Source organism: Carassius gibelio, chromosome A23 (assembly GCF_023724105.1).
Source record: "Carassius gibelio isolate Cgi1373 ecotype wild population from Czech Republic chromosome A23, carGib1.2-hapl.c, whole genome shotgun sequence".
Classification (NCBI taxonomy): Eukaryota; Metazoa; Chordata; class Actinopteri; order Cypriniformes; family Cyprinidae; genus Carassius; species Carassius gibelio.
Genome location: NC_068393.1, coordinates 7,058,168 through 7,081,067, shown reverse-complemented (window position 1 = coordinate 7,081,067; position 22,900 = coordinate 7,058,168). Strand labels below are relative to the sequence as shown.

The 22,900-nt window shown below is 39.0% G+C and overlaps 2 protein-coding genes across 2 annotated transcripts; both read left to right on the top strand.

The window, feature by feature from the left end:
* The first annotated feature begins 85 nt into the window (after window positions 1-85).
* LOC127944881 (cysteine and glycine-rich protein 1) lies at window positions 86-6,811 on the top strand. The gene is made up of 6 exons (XM_052541273.1): window positions 86-262; window positions 3,783-3,892; window positions 4,994-5,162; window positions 5,287-5,416; window positions 5,547-5,640; window positions 6,191-6,811. Exons 2-6 carry the CDS (start codon window positions 3,784-3,786, stop codon window positions 6,265-6,267), a joined length of 579 nt encoding a protein of 192 aa, XP_052397233.1. The 5' UTR covers window positions 86-262; window position 3,783; the 3' UTR covers window positions 6,268-6,811.
* Window positions 6,812-10,352: 3,541 nt separating this feature from the next.
* LOC127944167 (pleckstrin homology-like domain family A member 3) lies at window positions 10,353-12,658 on the top strand. The gene is made up of 2 exons (XM_052539980.1): window positions 10,353-11,081; window positions 11,881-12,658. Exon 1 carries the CDS (start codon window positions 10,694-10,696, stop codon window positions 11,075-11,077), a length of 384 nt encoding a protein of 127 aa, XP_052395940.1. The 5' UTR covers window positions 10,353-10,693; the 3' UTR covers window positions 11,078-11,081; window positions 11,881-12,658.
* The last annotated feature ends 10,242 nt before the right edge of the window (window positions 12,659-22,900 follow it).

The following is a 22,900-nucleotide window of genomic DNA, read 5'->3' as shown; positions in this document are numbered from 1 at the left end:
CAGGATGTCTGTGAGTGTCAGAGAGCAAGCACACAGCAGGGTCGTGAGGAAGTGCTGTTGCTTTAACAGCTCACCACAGAACACAGTTTGACTCACTTCCCTCTCTGCCCCACCCCAGAGCTCCTGTGCTGACGTCTGACACAGAGCCCTCCACCGTTACGTGTGTTAGGACAGGAGAATCTGCTCTCATTCCCACAGTCTTCTGGACTTTGACTGCTGATTTTCTGTCCCTACCAACACCTGGTACAGCAGATTACTTCAGGTAAGAAACTCCTCCGCTTCACACATCTCCTGTGTAATGGCTCTGCAAGCTTGTGTGCAACACATACGTCTGAAACTGTTTCTGAGGTTTTGGAATTCTTTAAATTCTTTAAATTCTTCCCACCTCATCAACTTTTTGATTTTGTTTAACTTGCTAAATTCTTGGCATTCATCAGGAAGCAACAAGTTCAGTTCTTCCCTTTCTCAGTTACGAACTTCCACTAACTTTTCTGATCTAGAACCAGGAATGTGACTTGTCTAGTCTTGCTGTGTAGTGGAATAAGTGAACTCATTCTGTCCAAAAATCATTCAGTCTATAGAACGTTTTGACCAAGATTTTTAACTGAGTGTCATTTATCACTACGTCTGAGGAAACAATAATCTGCCGCAAAATGTCTTTCCTAAACAACATTTCTCATATAACTCGATTTAGATTCTTAAATGTGTTACAATTAGTAGATCTTGGATGTCAAATCTTAGTCTTACTCCACAGTTAACAATAAATCCCATAAAGGTGATTTTCATAGTGACATCATAAGTGAACTATATTGGGTTCTCCAGAGAACCTTTCAAATAAAAATAAAAGCTTTAAAATAGTTTTAAAGGGACATTTTAATGATTTAAAGACCATTTACACTATAAACACCTTTTGTGGAACTGTAAAAGTTCCATGGATGTTAAAGGAGCCATTGATGCCAATAAAGAGCCTTTATTTTTGTGTAGTTGAGCTTTTGTAAAATATTGCAATTTTTTCTTATTGTTAGTGGAAGAAAGTGTGTTTAGACTGTATTTTGTTTCCTGGCTTTGATTAATTTTGCAAACTTTAAGACATACAGTATAGTTTTACTTAGTCCACGTGGAAATGAGACTAATGCAGCATGGTGGATTTGTACCCATGAATTCTGACATCATGGGAAATGTGAAGTAGATTGAATCAGATTCTGCTGAGACCACTTCCTAAAACAGTTTAGCAGTGCTGTCTAACTTCCTTGACTCTGGCTGTCTACCTTTTCATGACCTTCTGTGGCAACATCAGAAAAGCATGTGCTTGCGATGGAAGAGAAATGGCCATAACAGAGCATAACTTGTGTAATAGTGCAGAACGTTATCAACATGTGATGTATGCCGAGTCATGACATTTCCTCACAAGCTTGACAACCCAGCATGTTTGGAGTCAGGGCCGGAATTAGTGTTTAGACTGGAGACAGCAGAACTATGCAGGAATGTCTCGATTCCAACCACCCATCCCTTTTATGGACAAAACAAATGAGACCTTTCCCAGCTATTACAGCCGATCAGACAGCCAGATTCACAGTCAAAAGGGTAGGTGTAAATTAAAATGTACAACCCAGAACCCACACTGAGTCAAAAAAAACTTGATTTGTTTTTTTTTTTGTTTGTTTTGTTTTGTTTATGTGTTTCTCAGTCTCAAGACAGATTCTGCGCAAAACAAAACTGAATCCTGTTTTGTTTTGCGTCTCAAGCTGTGTCCAAAATCACTCACTCATTCACTAATCCCTACATAGTGTATGGCAGTTAAGTGCACTATAGTATATCATTGTTCCTGTGGCTCAGTGGTAGAGCATTGTGTTAGCAGTAATGGGTTCAATTCCCAGGAAACACATACTGGTAAAAAAAAAACAAAAAAAAAAAAAACACTTGTATAGCCTGAATATAGCCCAACATATAGCCCTAAATGAATAAATGTAATTGTATATCAGAAATCAGAGTGAGCAAATTGAAATGCTGATGTAGGCCTATGTTTCAGGTCATAGAGCTGGAACAGAATCATCTAATTTGTACTTTTATCTTATATGCATTTTATTTTTGAAAATAATATTAATAATAATAAAACTCTACAATAAAACAAAAATATTTTACACACCTCTAGGCCAGCTTTGTGGTTTAATCGATCAATGTTAGTAATTTGCTTTGTAATGCTTAATATAATCATTAGATATTATTAAAATACTGGCAAAAAAGTTAAACATATTAAAAAGTGTTCATAATTTTATGAGGGAGTGGTTTTAGACACAGCTTCAGACTCAATGCACATCTGGACAAAACAAAAAACAAAGCAACTGATCCTTGTTTTGTGTTTTTTTGTTATGTTATATTATGTTATGTTATATGTTATGTTATGTTATGTTATGCTATGTTATGCTATGTTATGCTATGTTATGCTATGTTATGCTATGTTATATGTTATGTTATATGTTATGTTATATGTTATATGTTATATGTTATATTATGTTATATTATGTTATGTTATGTTATGTTATGTTATGTTATGTTATGTTATGTTATATGTTATATGTTATATGCTATGTTATGTTATGTTATGTTATGTTATGTTATGTTATATGTTATGTTATGTTATATATGTTTTGTTATATGTTATGTTATGTTATATGTTATATGTTATGTTATATATGTTTTGTTATATGTTATATATGTTATGTTATGTTATGTTATTTTATGTTATATGTTATATGTTATATTATGTTATATTATGTTATGTTATGTTATATGTTATATGTTATGTTATGTTATGTTATGTTATATGTTATATGTTATATGTTATATGTTATGTTATGTTATGTTATGTTATGTTATGTTATGTTATGTTATATGTTATGTTATGTTATGTTATATATGTTTTGTTATATGTTATGTTATGTTATATGTTATATGTTATGTTATATATGTTTTGTTATATGTTATATATGTTATGTTATATGTTATATTATGTTATGTTATGTTATGTTATGTTATGTTATGTTATATGTTATATGTTATGTTATGTTATGTTATATGTTATGTTATGTTATATATGTTTTGTTATATGTTATGTTATGTTATATGTTATATGTTATGTTATATATGTTTTGTTATATGTTATATATGTTATGTTATGTTATGTTATGTTATGTTATGTTATGTTTTTTGTTTTGTTTTGCAGTTGTGGGTTCTGAATTGTAACATTCTCATCATGCTTTTAAGGTCGGATTAAATTAATTCCGGTTGACTGGAGAACCATTGCAATGTTAGTCTAGTGAAGCGAGAGGCATATTTAGAAAAGAAAACATAAACTTGGCAAGCAGTGAAGTTCAATTTGTTCTCTGGAATCACAACAAGTATGTGCTTTTGAAAGTCCAAATGCGCTTTTACATCAAAATCGCCGCATTTCAGATTTCAGACGTGCATGTTTTAATAATCTCAATGCCTTTTTTTGGCATTGCATTTTCTCTTGTGGTATGTCATCACGTTTATGTAAAGTTATTGTGTTTTTCTTTGCTAAGGACCAACTACGGTATGATTACATACAAATATAGTATTTACAGAACTTCTGATTGACTTTAATTGTTTGTGACACTCTTATCCTACACCTGCTCCTACACTTAAACTTTACACACATTGTCTGGATTTGAATGAAATATTGTGTGTACCATTAAGATTCCCACCAAAAGTAGGTGATTTCAGGTCAGGTCTGTGTGTGTGTGTGTGTGTGTGTGTTACAGGATGCCTCTTGGGGGTGGAAACAAATGTGGCTGCTGCCAGAAAACAGTCTACTTTGCAGAAGAAGTGCAGTGTGAAGGGCGGAGCTTCCACAGATCCTGCTTCCTGTGCAGTAAGTCCTGTTCATTTCCCTGTGTCCAGTGCCATGACACGGGTCAAGAGTCCACAGTATCAGTACTGTAGCTCAGTTTGTTTGACAAAGTTTACCAAGGGCAGAATACGGATTAAAATATCATTTGTCTGTTAATAATTATTCATCTTTTGTACAACTGCAGGCACAACACAAAATGTGTGCAAGAATGCTTTTAAAGCTGTATTGAAAGAGCAAGCTGTCAGATTGTGATAGTTTCATGGTTATTATAATATAATATTAATATATTACACATTAAAACGTTTGTTGCTTATGAAAAGGTATATACTTTTGGGTGTGAAAATAAACTTAAAAAATTGGCATCTTGATACCAGTTCATCATTTTGCTTAATTGTTTTCTTACATTTAATAAGTAGGGCATCTGCTATTATTTAGGAGAAACTAATTCTATTATGGATAATGTTATGAACTGGGTCACAGTCATAGTTCAGGTGGTAACATTTTTTCAACAGATGTCAGGATTGTTCTCTGGTGCTCTCTTCTGGTGGTTTCTATAATTCACTTAGGAAAAATATTATTACCCTGGTTTGGGCCCTGAAAGGGCTTTGCATTCAAGACAAACTGTCTGCAAAATTAAAATTCAGAGTCCCTATAATTATTCAATTAAACACAGAACCCTGCTGATGTGTTCCTCTAGACAAACAAGACTTTATGATCACAGACTGCACAAAACTAGCACATATAGCACATTTTTAGAGAGCCGGACTAGTTAGCAGAAGGTTGCAGGTTCGAGTCCCGGTGCTGGAAGGAGATGTAGGTGAGAGGGAGTGAATGAACAGTGCTGTCTTCCACCTCAATACTCATGACTGAAGTTCCTTGACCAAGTTGTGTGTGCTTGGATGGGATAAATGCAGAGCACCAATTCTGAGTATTGGTTTCCATACTTGGCAAATGTCACGACTTTCATATCCTTTCAGATATCTATATTTGCTAAAGCAACAGGTTTGCTTCGGTAACCAGATTACTGTCATTGTTATGTTTTTGAAAGTTTGAAGCTGAAGGTCACTGCAGAAGACTTTCATCTATGAATTTTGTTATATGGACTCATCCTTGTCCTTTCAGTGGTGTGCAGGAAATGTCTAGACAGCACTACTGTAGCCGTCCATGAGAATGAGGTCTACTGCAAGGCCTGCTACGGCAAAAAATACGGGCCCAAAGGCTACGGCTACGGCGCTGGCGCAGGAACTCTGAGCATGGATAAAGGAGAGTCGCTGGGAATTAAACCTGTGGAGTGAGAATACACTTCATTTGCATTTTGATCCTTAAATATTACTTCATATTTATTCTTTTAGCATCTAGTCCCACAAAATTAGACTTCTGACTGTTGGCATAACGTCTGCTTCTCCGGATTGCAGGCCTCAGGAACACCGGCCAACCAATAACCCCAACGCATCCAAGTTTGCTCAAAAGTTCGGCGGCTCTGATAAATGCCCTCGGTGTAGCAAGGCCGTCTACGCAGCTGAGAAAGTCATAGGGGCAGGAAATGTAAGCCAAAAGCAGAAACGACAGGAGGAAATGCTGTCGTGACGCACCAAAATGAACTAAGCCACTATTTGTGATTCTGCATGCTCTGGACGTGGTCTTCATTGAGTGAATGTGGTCTTCTTCTCTGCAGGCATGGCACAAGGCTTGTTTCCGATGTGCAAATTGCGGCAAGGGGCTGGAATCTACAACTTTAGCTGACAAGGATGGTGAAATCTACTGCAAAGGCAGAGTATCCAATGCTATCCGGTCTCTTTTTAGTGATTCATGCCATGCAACCACCTAGAAAACACCCAGAACCACATAATGAACTAAAAACTCTGTCATTTTCATCACATATAGTTACATCTTTTAATGGTTTTAATGGTTATAATTGGTATTGTTGTATTGGTTTTAATGGAAACTGAAATTGTCTGAAATTGTTCTCTACTTGCAATTTGTCACCTTCTATTGGTAGCATGTTAGAACCACTAAATCCTAAAGTAATATCAAAGTAATAATCAAAAATAGCCCCCAAAAAGCCCAACAACCCTATCCAAATATCAAAACACAGCATATTCCCCTCCCATACATAAAATACATATTTGGCAGTCACTTTTATGCGTTATACTCAATTTCTCTTTGAAAATCAGTAACAAATCAGCAAATCAGCAACACCCTGGATAGCACTTAACATGACCGTGGCGAGATTTGCAACAACACCAGTCACATTTTCTTCATAATTTGTAAAAAGCATTGTCATGGTGCCATATTTACTTCATTTTGTGCTCTACACAGGTTGCTATGCCAAAAACTTTGGACCAAAGGGCTTTGGGTACGGTCAAGGTGCTGGAGCGCTGTCACACACTCAATAGATCAGCGTGACACCAGTCGTAAGCATGCTCATGTACATGTGCATGAGTGAGTGCATGTTAGTGTCTTCAAAACGGAAAGCAGAGTCCAGATGATTCTGTCTAAATCTCCAACCAGACACATTCCACATTTCAACACGTTCCACATCATGTCTTCGTCTTAAACCCAGAAACATCTCTCCTTAACACTTGAAAGAATGTCAAGTATGTAAACAGAACACAGGACTAGTCTTAATCTGCTCAGAGAGGATGATCACTTGAGTTTGGTCAGATTAAGTGGAACGTGAGCTGTGCTGTATGTATTCTTCTGTTTAGATGTACTGTCTGTTCTCTAATGGATCTGCATGAGTTTACTAGTTTGCCACATGATTGTTTGCGCTTCAATCACTGTAATCTTCAGCTCTGTTCAGAGCATGAATGAGTCACAAATGCTCCCTGGCTTAAGATGCATTACATTTATTTCACTATCATTGGAAAAATATCCCACATATGCATTCTGCACGTACTTTAAGAAGATGTTATGGAAGTAAATGTACAAAAAAAAGCAGTTTTGGTGTCTTTTTTTATTTGTGTCCATTAAACTGAATAGCTGGTGAATGTAAATGTTTTTAAGATATATTTTGTGTAACATTAATGTGCCTCGCAAGTAAGCAGAGATAGTTTCAATCTATATTATTTATAGTAGAGGGAATATGGTATAACACATTGAAAAAACTAAAAAAAATTAACAGATTTTCACTTGTTTTTTTTACTTTTTTTCTTCATTGTATGATGTACACTACCATTAAAAAGTTTGGGGTCTACGCTTTTTAAAATATTTTTAAAGAAGCCTCTCCTGCTCACCAAGGCTGCATTTGTTTGATCAAAAATACAGTAAAAACTTTAGTACTGTGTAATATTTTTTTACAAATTGAAATATTGTATTCTATGTGAATAGTTATTGAATTTTCCGCATCATTATTCCAGTCTTCAGTGTCACATGATCCTTTAGAAATAATTCTAATATGCTAAGAAATATTTATTTTTATCAGTGTTTAAAATAGTTGTGCTGCTTTTATTTTGTGGAAGATGTGTCTTTAATAAATAGAAATGTACATTTCAAAAGAAGTTTTTTTTGTAACATTATAAATGTCTTTAGATCAACTGAATGCATCTTCGCTAAATAGATGTATTCATTTCTTATTAAAAATATCTTCCTGACCTCAAACTTTTGAACCATAGTGTATATTGAATCACATATCTAAATGACATATAACCTATTGTTTCATATACAGTACACCATTTAAACTTACCATTTATCAGACATTGTTTTTTTATTTACATTTTCTGTATTAACTTGACCAAACAATCAACTGGCCATATGAATTATTCCTATAAACTCTCGTTGTCTACGCATCAATGTTCTCTGCATTTGTTTCATGTGAATGGTTATCTGTAACGTGAATAGCACATAAGCACATTCCGTTCGCATGATCTCAATGACGTGCTAAATTCATAACCTAATCATTTTACAATTTTAGAAATGTCCTATGAGTCACTCTCTTATTGAGTTACATTGTGACTGAAAGCTGAACTATCTGACACTTACAGTCAGGTCACTTCCTCCTGGGAAGCACCCGATAATCCTTTAAAAAGTCATAAACATTTCACTGGTTAAGAACATCGAGCTCTGCTGACTGTGAACAGAACATCACCCTGACTACTGCTGGATTTCTAGATATAATGCACATTTGAATAGTTATACTTATTAAATTTGTCAGCCAAAATGGAGTTTATATACTATTATTAGCAAATAAATATATTAAAATAAAAATTATATATATATATATATATATATACTGAAATTGTACTCACCCTGAAGACATCCATTCTATTTCTTCATGGCAACAGAAATGTAGAGAAACGTAGCATTGCGTCGCTTGCTCACCAGTGGATCTGCAGTGAATGGGTGCCGTCAGAATGAGAGTCCAAACAGCTGATAAAAACATCACAAAAAACAGCTGTGTGTTTGTAGTAAACAAGTACGTCATTAAAGTGTTTTACCTTTGAACCATTAAAACTCTCATTCTGACGGCACCCATTCACTGCAGAGGTGAGCAAGTGATGTGATTTCTCCAAATCTTTTCCCATGAAGAAACAAACTCATCTACATCTTGGATGACCTGAGGATGAGTACATTTTCAGCAAATTTTCATTTTTGGGTGAGCTATTCCAAACAGATTTGAGTATTTTTTTAAAAAGGAAAAAAGTGCTTCTGATACAGTTATGCCCCACTGCAGCACACCGGCTTGGTTAAACTTTTCACCTGAAACAGAAAAGTGAAATTAATGACTGGAATATGATCAATCTGTCAAACATTACAAGCTAAATCCACAGTGTTGTGTGGGAGTGACGCTGTTCATGTTACAAGCTGTCTGCATAATGGCTGTTGAACTGAGGGAAGGAAAAGAGCCGCTGCCAAATCTAGCATTAACATGAACCACCTACACACATTCCATCTGTGAAAGAAACACAGGCTAATAGTTTGAAATGATACAGCCATTAATATAGGTTTCATTCATAATGTTACAATCTTACTGTAGCCGTGCATTCTATTTGTAGCAAATGTGAATGATCTTTAATAACACAAGGTGAATATTTGTGTTTTCCAGTGATTGTGTCAGACATTGGCTCCAATAAGAGCAGATGACCTAAATGTTTTTATTTAATGTGTGAAACAACCTTCCAATTAGGTTTCACATGCTAAGAAGTAAAGATTGTCCTCTAGTGGACAGAGAATGCAAAAATAAAACAATGTCTCAGCAATGAATAAGAGCAAATATTTCCCACGACCAACAGTGACTTTCGAAGATGTTCATCATTCCATTGTAGTTGTAACACAGCACTATCGGACGAGTTTCGGTTCCTGCTCTGAAGAGACACGACATTAAGATCTTTCAGTCCACCAGTGTTTTGAACTGAGTAACAAGACTCTTCAGGGGTTTTTTCAGTAAATTCATGATTTGATCATATTTGGTCAGTGGATTTGGAAGTGGATTTACTTTACATAGTGGAAACTAAAGTTATAACGATCATTGTAATGTTCCAGGCAGATGTCAAAACAGTAGACCGGACGTTTTTAAAAAGAGCAGTTCATTCATGAATGTGTACAACCTTACATTCACACTGTTGAAATACAAGAGGAAGGAGAGCAGCGCTGAAAAGGTGTAGAGCTACATAAGGACTCTATCTACTTGAGCATAGGCCAAATATTTTAATTATTTGGTAAGGGACTTTTTGTTTAAGTGAGGTATCACATGGTACAGAGCAGGAAAACAAAAATACTAAACAACAATAACAGCAAAAAAAAAAAAAAAAAAACAAGCCATAAATATCACACTGGTGAAAAATAAAATGTAAATGTAATGTAAATATCAATGGGGAAAATGTAAGACAGTGTCCAATCAAATATATGGTGAGGTTTTTTTTTTTTTTTTTTTTTTTTTTTGTAGTGCACTGAAAGTTAATGGGAGTTTTTGGCCTCAGTTATTAAACAGAAAAAGGCTTGAACAAGAGTAAACTTTGAACAAGAATGATTCACCTCTGCATTTACCCTCACCTACTGTTTACTTTTTTTTCTACAATTTTCTATGGGATATTCTTCTGTCAGAACCCATATTTTTTAAATGTTTTGAAACTATAGTAGAGCTTTAGGAATTTTTTTTTTTTTTTTTTTAAAGATTAGAATATTTTCCTTGTCCTTCAGAGACTATCATAACTTGTATCATCAAAATAGAAGATCTAGTTTTAATTTTGTGTTGTATCGGGGTCTTATGAAAAATTATAATAAATAAAAAAATCATATTAGGATCCTTTGGTTCTAAATTAACAGGAATTCTTAAAAAAAAAAAAAAAAAAAAAAAAAAAAAAAAAAATGACTGCGGGATTAATAAGAGCAGTCAGACGTTAAGTATCCCGTCAAAGAGATTCAACAGAATAAAAGAAAGGCCCTTCACCCAAAAAGCCGTCTGAGGTGAAGGTGTCATGACATGAACGGACGTCCAGCAGTAATCCCCATGACGTCACGAGCGGGTGGGGAGAGCCTTCAGAAACACGAGAAGAGTCGCTTTCAAGAGGAACAAGCACCAACATGCCCAGATTACGGGACTTCAAGTAGACTGTAACAGTGTTTAAAACAGGAAACTGATCTTTAGCCACAGAGGAGTCTGGCGGCAATGCAGCGAACCAAGACTCTTCAGAGGAATTATTTCCAGCAGAAACCTCTAAACTTGAGCGAATGGAGATAAATGAGGTCGTTCTGTGCTGTATGTAGCGGGCGCACGGCGGTTACGCGCGTTTGCGTGCAATGTTCGGTCGTTAACGCTGCGCGGAAAAAGCAGTGAACGCTTCGCCGATTCTCGCTTTTGTTTCACTCCGACCTTTATTCAGAATGAACCAGTGTAAAGTCATGAAGGACGGCTATCTGGAGAAGAGGAGTAATGGAGTTCTGCAGCTGTGGAAGAAGAAGCGCTGCGTCCTGACGGAGGACGGGCTCCGGCTGTACGACTGTAAAGGAGAGAGCGGTAAAGAGATGCGCTTCGAGCAGATGACCACGCTGGACTGCGTGGAGTATAAACGGGGTCTGGTGTACTTCACCATCGTGATGAACGGCGGGAAGGAGATTGACTTCAGGTGCCAGCAGGAGGGAACGGCGTGGAACGCGGAGATCGCGCTCGCGCTCGTGCGCTTCAAAAACCGCGTCGCCGTTCAGACCGGCAGGAACAGACATCTGTCACATCTGGGCAGCTGCGGCGAGGGAGACGTCGAGCTCTGAGAGGGTAAAGACGACGTTTACGCCGGAAGAGCTGCTTGTGTGTTCCTAGCATGGAGAAGCGTTCTCAGTTATCCTGAATAACATCTGCTGTTGATTTACGGGATTGAGCTCTGACACACGGAAAATCAGGACTAAATATTCCTTTTGAGAGGCTTGTGTATGAAATATCTGCCAGAGTCAAAAAATAAACATAATAATAAATAAATAAAAACCCTTCCCACTTGGAATTTCGATGATAATTTGGAGTCAATTCTAATAGATCATATTGGGAATTTGCTTAAAATTCAATTCCTAATGTTCCCAAAATCCCAAAACAAAGGTGGGATATTTTAATGTGCATTGCTCTCAATAGGAGAATTATATCAATTTAGGAAAAATACACATATGAAACATCATTAATCAATTCAAAAGGGTTCCCAATCCTGTTGGATTTTTCATGTTATTAAATAGAATGTTTTAAAATTCTTATTTGATCCCATTAGAATCCTTTAGGTTACAGATTTTATTTGAAAATCCAACAGACATTTTAAACACATTCTTTAAGGATTTTTTTTTTTTTCAATAAAAGAATTCATGCTGAATGAAACGTGGAAATCAGATCAGATATCATATTTTATCTGCTAATAACAGTAATTTGCATTTATGCATTACAAAAACACAATTAGGGTTGTGAGATTTTTTATGCCATTTCCATTTGTGCATGGGAAAATAATAATAATAGTAATATTAATAGAAAAAATGATTTGACTGGATGAACCTCACAAGTCTTTAAACTAATTCAGTATGACTGTTGTATCCCCCAGATTTCTCAGCCCAGATGCAGGACCGGCTCCAAAAGAGAAGAACCCATGGACAAGAAAGTGAAGAGTACTTTAAAACTCATTTATTTCTTTTCTTCTGTGCTTCCACCATTTATCAAAGTGACACCTCCTGGCGTGCTCACAGACGCAGTGAATGGATTTGTACATGTGGGTGTCACGCCATGGATGTTTTGCACACTTTGGCGTGTTTTTCCATAGCACTTTTATTGCAGAAGTCATCGGCAACAGAGACCCAGTGGATTGCTCTTCACTAAATCAATGCTGACGCCAGAATGGATTTTGGCCTGGACATTATACTTTTAAGAGACATATTTACCTCGTGCTAAATGGAGGACTCCCGTTCAGTATTATAAGTAAAAGCATGACGCTGCTTTAATAGACATTAACCATAGATGAAGTATGATTTACAGCTGCACTGTTGAACATTTCATAAGTATTTGAAAAGCAAATCTGGATCCATTCACTTGTAAAGGTTTTTAAGGCCACACAGAAAGCACGGCAGGCTGCTGTTCCTTGGAATGAATCCCGGCTAAACGGAAAACTTGATGGATGTGTTTTAATTTGTTTTTCTCTGGGCAATGCTGTTATTACTACAATTTTCTCCATATCCTGCCTGCATAACTAGAGCGGCTGCCAACGCTTGAAAATAATCATCTGCATTGTGATGGGTAAAAAAGAAATGTGTTCTGCACAAGTCTCATTATGCCATTAGGTAAGCATTGTCCAAATAAAAAGAATGATATGATGGCTTTGAAAGACATATCGGTGAGAATCTCTCTTAATTAGTTTGCCGAGGCCCGAGGCGGCTGCAGGATTTTGAATGCTAATTAGAAGCAGTGTTTTAGCTCTCGACCTGAAGTGTCTCTGCAGCACATGCCTGGACAATGGCCTCGCTGACTAATAATGTCCCGCCTTGCCTGCTTTCCCCAGCTGCCAGTTTAACCGTGAGGCCATCAAAGAAGTTGTCAAACAGGGCTTTGTTTTTCCTCTGGATGAATGTGTTTCGCTGTTGTGCGTAGTAATCTGTGGAAGTGCATGCATTAACAAACTAAGGCGTGAAAGGAAGTGTAGTATTAATCTGAAACACGCCACAACCGGTTTGGCATCATAATAAATGGCTAAATTAAATGACAGAAATTGTGAAAAACCCGTTCATGGTCAGTGAGAATCTGATGATACATATGCTTCACATATGCTTCAGATAAGTCCCAACCTAATAATAACTTGCTATGCATATAACTATGGTGAATACAAACAATTAGGAAAATTCTTAAATACACGTAACGGTTACATTAGTTGACTATGTTTTGTCTGACGCACAAATAACATTGATAAATCGCTGAAAAATGAAGTAGATAATACCCATCAGTCACTGCACATCAGATCCAGAACAATATAAGGGTCTGACGCTGTGGACCACATGAGTGTTAAAAAGATATGACATATAAACAAACCATGTTTCATATTAAACATGGCACCAGAAGTTTATCAACGAATTTAGAGGTTTTGTGGACGAAAAAAAAAAAAAACATCCTGAAAAAAGTCAGTTTCCACAAAAAAAATAGGAAGTATTATCTGTTTTCAACATTGATAATAAATGCTCTTCGCCAATCAGCATATTAAAATGATTTCTGAAGGATCATGTGACACTATAAATATTATACAAATATGTTCAAAAACACATACAAGAGAGGATTACAATTGTAATACACTTTCACAATATTACAGTTTTTACTGTATTTTTATAAAGAAATGCAGCCTAGGTGAGCCAAGTCTGTGTGTGTGTGTGTGTGTGTGTGTGTGTGTGTGTGTGTGCGCGCGTGTGTGTGTGTGTGTGTGTGTGTGTGTATATATATATATATATATATATATATATATATATCATATCTGATAAGGGCTAATGATTAAACTATTTAAAAAAAATTCAACAGGATCTGCATTTTTATGGGTTTAAATAAACTATAATGAACTAATATATATATATATATATATATATATATATATATATATATATATATATATATATATATATATATATATATATATACAAAGAGGCAAAGACAAAAACAACTGTGTTTCAAAACCACTTCTTTACTGGTTAAAAAAATAAAAATAAAAATCAACACATTTTTAAATTGAATAACATGATTTTTTAAGCCCCAAAATACACTTAAAATAAAAGGAGTATAATGAACTCAGTAAAGGGTATTTGGAGCGTCTCCATCATGTTTTATAATACCCAAAAATCAAACATAGTTCACCCCCACGCATATTAAAACGTCTGTCAAAAACGTAGGCTTGCTGTTGATCCCAATGTTAGAACTAAAAACAGAGACAAACACACACTCATGGGCATCCCTCTGTAACTGTATTTACATGACTCTGCAATCTGTTCACTGGAGTGAACTTCTTCTAATGTCCCCTGGTGAGTGCGTAGGCAGCACTGAAGATCGTCTGTCATATTCCACGCTCTCCAGTGTAGCTCTGGTCTCCTCTCCAGGCCGTTCGGTGCCCTGGGCTGTGCCTTGCAATAATAGACAGATTGTGTGTGGAAAGCCCCAGAGCCACAGCTACTGAGGACGCTCTGTTAAAAAAAGTGACAGTCTTGAGATGACTCAGCAGTCTGGCAGCTTCCTTCCAGCCTGCTGGACCTCACCACATGTACGCAATGGCCTTGCTGTGTTGTGCACAGCAGTTTAAGAATAGAGTCCTCTTTGATTGGATGTATATAGAGTTGAACTGTAATTAGAGTAAAATACAGGCTTCTAATTGTTCTGTAGAGGTCGCTAAACTTTCATTTGCTCTGCCGCAGGTCCTTCAGAAGTAGATAAGAGCTATACGTGTGTTTAGTTATTTACTCTAAATATATAATGTCATAATGGAGTTGTCTGATTGTTCAGAGTGAATCATTTCCTCCCAGTTACATAATGCTCCAGTCTGCACCTGGATATGTCGTGACATCTTTTCCCAAAGGTGCATGCGTCTCTGCGGCTTCAATGGGGTTAGAGGCGTCCCGCTAATGAACACACTCACGGGTCATGAGAGAAATGACCTGCAGTAAAACACGTCAAGTGTGCTCAACAGCTGAGCTCTGATGATCAACACTGCAGGAAGACTGCTCATATACGCACATCCATCCACAACCAATTAGTTTGAAGTGCTAGAGAATACGTTTGGTTGAGTCAGAAAACATAGAACAAAAATAACTAAAAACGAAATGAATGAATTAATAATAATCCAACTAATTCTGTCATCAGTTACACTCTCAGAAAAGTGGTACCTTTTTTTAAAGCTACTAATATTTAGGTACTAATATGTACCCTTAAGGTATAATATGTGAGCTACAGTATATATGCTTCGTTTAGAGGCAAAAAAAAGGGCTGTAAATATGCACAATTAGAAAAAGTACCGCCTCTTATACCTTTTTTTCTTTTATTCTGAGAGGGTTCATTAAAATACTTTACCAGCATTGCTCAAATGATTTTCTTTTGAGTTCCACAGAAGAAAGTAAGGAGCAGATATCTTCAAGTTAATGTGCTCTTTGTTTCTTCTCTTGACTGTGGTTGTCGTGTCTGTCTTCAGAAGGTTGTGTGCGTCACTGACAGAGGCATGTGTGGAGCATAGGGAGCGTGTGTGTAAACGCTGTTAAAATAGCACACAAGTGTGAGCCTGATGACTTCAACATGACCTTTAACCTGCTGCTCATGTGTTAATAAAACAGAAAACAGACACTTTCCTGAATGATCTGTCAATAAAGTGTGAGTTCTCCTGAAAACTAAAGCCGCACTTGAGTTTTTAACCACCATTAAATATTAGACTATTAAAACTCTCCCAGTTACACAATGCTTCAGTCTGCACCTGGATATATATTAAGACTGTGAACGAATGTATAAATGGAAAGTTAGAAATAATTAGTGCACGGGGAAATTTTTGTTCAAATTGTAAGTATATTAATTAATTTATTTATTTATTTATTTATTTTGTATTAATTTATTAATAATGTACATATTTACCATGTCTTAAATATGTATAATATTATAATATTCAATAGGCATTTATTTAAGAATATATTTTTTGTTATATTTATAATTTTTTTTTTATTATATCATATTATAATTTGTCAAAGAACGGGTTTGTGAGTTCATGAAAAGCTGATCATTAATTAAATAATAATATTAATAATAAATAATCTATATAAAAAAATGATTTTAAACAATTAAATATTTTATTTGTTTACTTGAATGTCATGTGACCATTACCCTGTCGGGTCTCGGGGCTAATCACCTGCCTTTTTTGGTGTGTGTTTATCACTTGTCAGCTCACCGTGTCTACCTGTTTGAGTTTTCCTGGTGGGCACAGTTCTTAGTTCAAGCTCTCCTGCAGCACGGACTCAGCTGCCGTTCCAACTCTCCGTCCAGAGTCAATCTCACGCTGGACTCGCCCTTGTGGATTCAGGGGCTGAGGGGAACTTCCTCGATGCTGCTTTTGCCCAACGATGGAGAATACCACTTATCCCCTTAGTTAGTCCCGTATCAGCATGGTCATTAGCTGGCTGTCCCCTTACCACCATCACTCACATCACCCCCAAGTTAAACCTTCATATTGCTGATAGCCATAGCGAGCTGATTGAGTTGTTTATTATTGATTCCCCTAAGGCCCCTTTAATTCTGGGACACCCATGGCTGCACAAACACAATCCTCACATTGACTGGGTCAACAATTCCGTGTTAGCCTGGAGTCCGTCTTGTCACGTGTCATGTTTGGGTGCTGTTTTTCCTCCTGTCTCTGTGTCTTGTCTTCCTCAGGAGGATCCCTCTGACCTGTCCGGTGTTCCTGCGGAGTACCATGATCTTCGGGCGGTCTTCAGTAAGGCCCGGGCCACCTCGCTACCCCCGCATCGCCCCTACGACTGTGCCATTGATCTTCTCCCGGGCTCTTCTCCGCCTAAGGGTCGTTTATATTCCCTTTCGGGTCCTGAAAGAGAGGCCATGGACAAACATATACGTGAGTCACTTCAAGCTGGGCTCATCCGCCATTCCTCCTCTCCCGCTGGTGCAGGGTTTTTCTTTGTTCAGAAGAAGGACGGCTCCCTGCGCCCCTGTATTGATTACAGAGGTTTGAATGACATTACTATTAAGAACAGGTACCCCCTACCTTTAATGTCTTCTGCTTTTGAGTTATTACAGGGAGCTCGCGTCTTCACCAAGTTAGACCTGCGCAACGCCTACCACTTGGTGCGCATTCGGGAGGGGGATGAGTGGAAGACGGCGTTTAACACTCCTTCGGGACACTACGAGTACTTGGTTCTTCCGTTTGGTCTTACCAATGCTCCAGCCGTTTTCCAGGGACCCGTCAACAGCGTGTTGGGTGACATGATCAATCAATTTGTCTTCGTGTATTTGGATGATATCTTGATTTTCTCCCCTTCTCTCCAATTACACACCCAGCATGTCAGACGGGTTCTCCAGCGCTTACTAGAAAATCAGTTGTTTGTCAAGGCGGAGAAGTGCGAATTCCACGCTGAGTCAGTTACGTTCCTTGGCCACATTATTTCCACGGAGGGGATCAAACCAGATCCCGCTAAGATTGAAGCTGTCGCCCAGTGGCCGGTCCCTGACTCCCGGAAGGCTCTGCAGCGATTCCTGGGTTTTGCCAACTTCTACCGGCGATTCATCAGAAATTTTGGTCAGATCGCTGCACCGCTCACAGCCTTAACCTCCACCAAGGTGTCCTTCAGATGGAACCGGGAGGCCTCCTGGTTGGAGGGGTCAGTGCAGCCCTTCTTGGTCTGGACGGATCACAAGAACCTGGAATACATCCGTTCGGCCAAGAGGCTGAGCTCGCGCCAGGCCCGTTGGGCGCTCTTCTTTGCCAGGTTCAACTTCACCCTCTCGTACCGGCCGGGCTCTAAGAACACCAAACCTGATGCCCTCTCTCGTCTGTTTGGTGCTCCAGGGGGGGAGGTTGCGGCCGAGGCCATCCTTCCTGAGGGGGTGGTGGTCGGGGCTCTTTCATGGGGTATCGAGCAGCGAGTTGAGGAGGCCGGTCGAGGGGTGCAGGTGCCAGGAGAGTGCCCGGCGGGCAGGTTGTCGGTGCCGGCTGCGCTGCGCTCTGAGGTCCTTGAGTGGGGTCACTCATCCAGGTTAGTCTGCCATCCAGGTATTCGGAGAACGTTGTCTGCCATCCGACAGTGTTTCTGGTGGCCTACTATGGCCGCCGATGTTAGACAGTTTGTGTTGGCCTGCCCCACATGTGCCCAAAGTAAGCCAGTCAATCGTCCTCCTGATGGTCTGCTAACCCCTCTCCCTATCCCTTCCCGTCCTTGGTCACACATTGCCCTTGATTTCGTCTCTGGGCTTCCTCCGTCGAAGGGTAACACTGTGGTTCTCACGGTGGTGGATCGCTTTTCCAAAGCTGTTCATTTTATCCCCCTGCCCAAGCTGCCCTCCGCCCGGGAGACCGCCCAACTGGTGGTGGACCACGTCTTCCGTCTCCATGGATTTCCGGTGGATGTGGTTTCTGATAGGGGTCCCCAGTTCGTCTCCCGGTTCTGGAGGGAATTTTGTAGACAGATTGGGGCCTCCGCAAGTCTGTCTTCAGGGTTTCATCCCCAGACCAATGGGCAGTGTGAGCAGGCCAACCAGGATCTAGGAAGAATGCTCCGCTGTCTAGCATCCAACAATCCGAGTTCCTGGTGCCAGCAAGCTCTCATGGGCAGAATACGCTCATAACACACTTCCGGTGGCCGCGTCAGGTATGTCCCCTTTTGAGTGTTCTGTTGGTTATAACCCACCTTTGTTCCCCTCACAGGAACCCGACGCAGCGGTTCCATCCGCCCTGGCTTTCGTCCAGCGCTGCCGTCGCACCTGGGAGAAAGCCAGGAGGATTCTGATCCAAACCTCTGGCCGAACCAAGACCGCAGCTGATCGTCGCCGATCCTCTCCTCCTGCCTATGTGTGTGGTCAGCGGGTTTGGCTTTCTACCAAGGATCTGCCTCTCCGGGCGCCTTCTCGTAAGCTGGCACCCAGATTCATTGGGCCATTCCGCATCACCAAGGTGGTTAGTCCGGTGGCGATCAGGCTCAAGCTCCCTCCAACTTTTGGTCGGGTTCACCCGGTGTTTCATGTTTCCAGGGTCAAGCCGGTGTTCTCTTCCCCCCTTAATCCTGCTTGTAGTCGGCCCACCCCCCCGCCCCCTCGTCTTGTGGATGGATCTCCCACCTATACGGTTAAGAGATTACTCGATGAGCGGCGCCGCGGCAGGGGGTTTCAGTATCTTGTGGACTGGGAGGGGTATGGCCCAGAGGAGAGGTGCTGGGTGCCGTCCCGGGACATTCTGGACCGCTCGTTGATTGAGGACTTCCGGCGACATCGAGGTAGGGCCCTTCCTAGAGCGTCAGGTGACGCTCCTGGGAGGGGGGGTACTGTCGGGTCTCGGGGCTAATCACCTGCCTTTTTTGGTGTGTGTTTATCACTTGTCAGCTCACCGTGTCTACCTGTTTGAGCTTTCCCCGCCCTCCTTGTTTCTGTGTTGTGAACCTTAATTGCTCGCCACCTGTTTTCTATGTTCTTCTAATTTTACTGTGTTTCTCTGCCTATTGTCAGACTGTTGTTACTCGTTTCAATAGCTCGGATCTTCTAGCTGTTCTTAGCACTCACCTTTGTCGTGTCTTGTCCTCAGGCTCCAGTGTGTTTAGCTGATTTCTCTGCCCCCTGTTCTTTCAAAGTGCAGAGCTCTTGGAAGATTCCTGTCCTCATCACTCCGGTCTCAGCGGTCATACGAATTGCCGTGGAGTGTTTCTCATCGGCCGTGTTTCAGATGCTTCGACTATTCATCCAGTCACTACGAGTAATCCAGTGAACGTGACTCATCTGCTCTGACTCCTCTGCTTTAAATAAAGCCTTGTGTAAACCCGCATTTGAATCCTGCCCATTTCTCCTGACATACCCAACGTCAGAGAACTGTGAAGGTGAAAATGTGTTGTTAATTGATTAAGATATTAACTTAAAATCTCAGGGGTACTTCAAATAAATATTTTAGATAGACAGAGTTTCCTGACAAAAAAAAGTTTGGTAGTCCCTGAGTTACATAATAGTAATACAATTTAAAAGTCACATTTGATAAGATGAAAGTGCACAGATATCTCCAGCAGAGGGCAGACTGACTCAGAAATCATTCTGCAAGAAATTATGCAGCTCAAATGTCTAATAATATAATATAATATAATATAATATAATATATGTCAAATGTAATATATATACCGGGTTGGACCCCCTTTTGCCTTTAGAACTGCATTAATTCTTCATGGCATAGACTCAAGGTGTTGGAAACATTTCTCAGAGATTTTGTTTCATATTGATATGATAGCATCACCCAGTTGCTGCAGATTTGTTGGCTGCACATCCATGATGTGAATCTCCCGTTCCTCCACATCCCAAAGATGCTCTATTGGGTTGAGATCTGGTGACTGTGGAGGTCATCTGAGTAAAGTGAACTCATTGTCATGTTCAAGAAACCAGTCTGAGATGATTTGAGCTTTGTGACATGGTGCATTATCCTGCTGGAAGTGGCCATCAGAAGATGTGTACACTGTGTTCATAAAGGGATGGAGATGATCTGCAACAATACTCAGGTATTCTGGGGTGTTTAAACTATGCTCCATTGGTACTGAGGGGCCCAAATCTGAATGTTGAAGCAGAAATCGAGACTCAGACCAGACCAGGCAATGTTTTTCAATCTTCTATTGTCAATTTTGGTAAGCCTGTGCAAACTGTAAGCTCAGTGTCCTGTTCTTATCTGACAGGAGCAGCACCTCGGTGTGGTCTTCTGCTGCTGAAGCTCATCTGCTTCAGGGTTCGACGTGGTGTGTGTTCAGAGATGTATTCTGCTTCCTTGGTTGTAACGAGTGCTTATGTGAGTAACTGTTGCCTTTCTATCATCCCTAACCATTCTTCTCTGACCTCTGACATCAACAAGGCATTTTCATGCACACAACTACCGCTCACTGGGTATTTTCTCTTTTTCAGAGCATTCTCTTTAAACCCTATAGAGATGGTTGTGTGTGAAAATCCCAGTAGATCAGCAGTTTTTGACATACTCCGACCATATATATATACACACACACACACACACGCACACACACACACACACCACACACACACACACACAAACACACTTTGGTTTAAATATTTTCATAACATTGACCCTATGTGTTTACCACATGCTGTTGTTTTAATCTAAGGTCAGGTCTAGTGTTACAGGATCAATTGGCTTCATAAAACTATTACTGAAATCTGGTGTTCCTGCTTGACTCTACAGACATTTTTGGGTTATTTAGCTTTTCATAACATGTTGTTTCAGACTAATGGAAAGAAAACTACTTAAATATATATATATATATATATATATATATATATATATATATATATATATATATATATATATATATATATATATATATATATATATATATAACAATCTATTACACTTTTTTTCATTTAAAGATATCTAAAATCAAATTTCCAAAACTCTTTAATTTAGTAAATTGCTTTAGTAGTAAATTTAGTAAAGTAAATTAATACATTTTTGAACCTTGCTTTAAACAATGTTCAGATTTCTTATCTGGAAAATTATGCAAATTGGTGCATAATATTAAATTTGATAATGCCTCTTCTGCACATTTAAAGCGATATTAAATTTGTGTTCTCAGTTATTCACACCTTTGACAAATGTGTTAATAACCACCCAGCCATATTTGATTAAAATAATATTAATAATAAAACCTACGGTAAATAAAATAAGATATCAAAATCTTGAAAAATGAGCCGTATTCTTTGCTCTCAAACACTGGGGGCGTGTCTGCTGTCGGCGCTGAAACCACGCGCTCTCGCGGGAAAAGGGCCGCTCCTCTCTGTCAAATACCGCCACAATCTGAATGGATCAGACAAGATTTCAGCCCTGCCCAAAATAAACCATGAATACACAATTGGTGAAAAACTATTTAACGCCTTTACAAGGACTTTAATGTTTGTTAATCTTTCAACAGGGGAAAGTAAGATATCTTATTACAATTTTACCCTATTCACCCATGGTGCCTATACTGTCTCTTTAGTTCTGTTCCAAAACACATATTCACAGTCACTGCAGATGAGACCGTCATGCAGTGTTAGTGTTTTTCTAGGTCAGCATGAGTGGATCAGGGTTTGAGAGAGATGTTTCAGCTCTGCAGTGGATCTGTGAGGAGGGGAATTTGGCCCTGCTTCCCGACAGGTGCTGGCTTCAAAACACACACATGCTCACAGATGAATCACAACACACACACACAATACACCCTGAGGTGAAAACACTTATGTGAACTTTGATGTAAGACATTAGCATTTATTAGAAAAGTAACATCACATCACTTGCTCACCAGTGGATCCTCTGCAGTGAATGGGTGCCATCAGAATGAGAGTCTAAACAGCTGATAAAAACATCATAATCCACAAGACCCCAGTCCATAATAACATTTCCTCCAGTGAAAAAGTCCATCTCCTGTTGTCTGCTCTCACGTCAAGATCCACCAACATATTTCTTTAGAACTGTTTTGGGATGTTTTGGCTAATAAACAGTTCTTGATGTGTACATGTTTCTCCCCTCATTCAGACAACATGACTTTTTCCACTGTAGGAACCAATATTATGGATAGAGAATTTGTATTTTAGCCAGAAGTCACATCTTAAATAATGGATTTATGTACTACAAACACACAACTTATCATAACTGATGGACTGAAGTAGTGTGGATTACTTGTGGATTATTGTGATGTTTTTATCAGCTTTTTGAACTCTCATTCTGACGGCACCCATCCACTGCAGAGGATCCACTGGTGAGCAAGTGATGCAATGCTACATTTCTCCAAATCTGTTCTGATGGAGAAACAAACTCAGCAAAATCTTGGATGGCCTGAGGGTGAGTACATTTTTTCATTTATGAGTGAACTATTCCTTTAATTCTAACATTT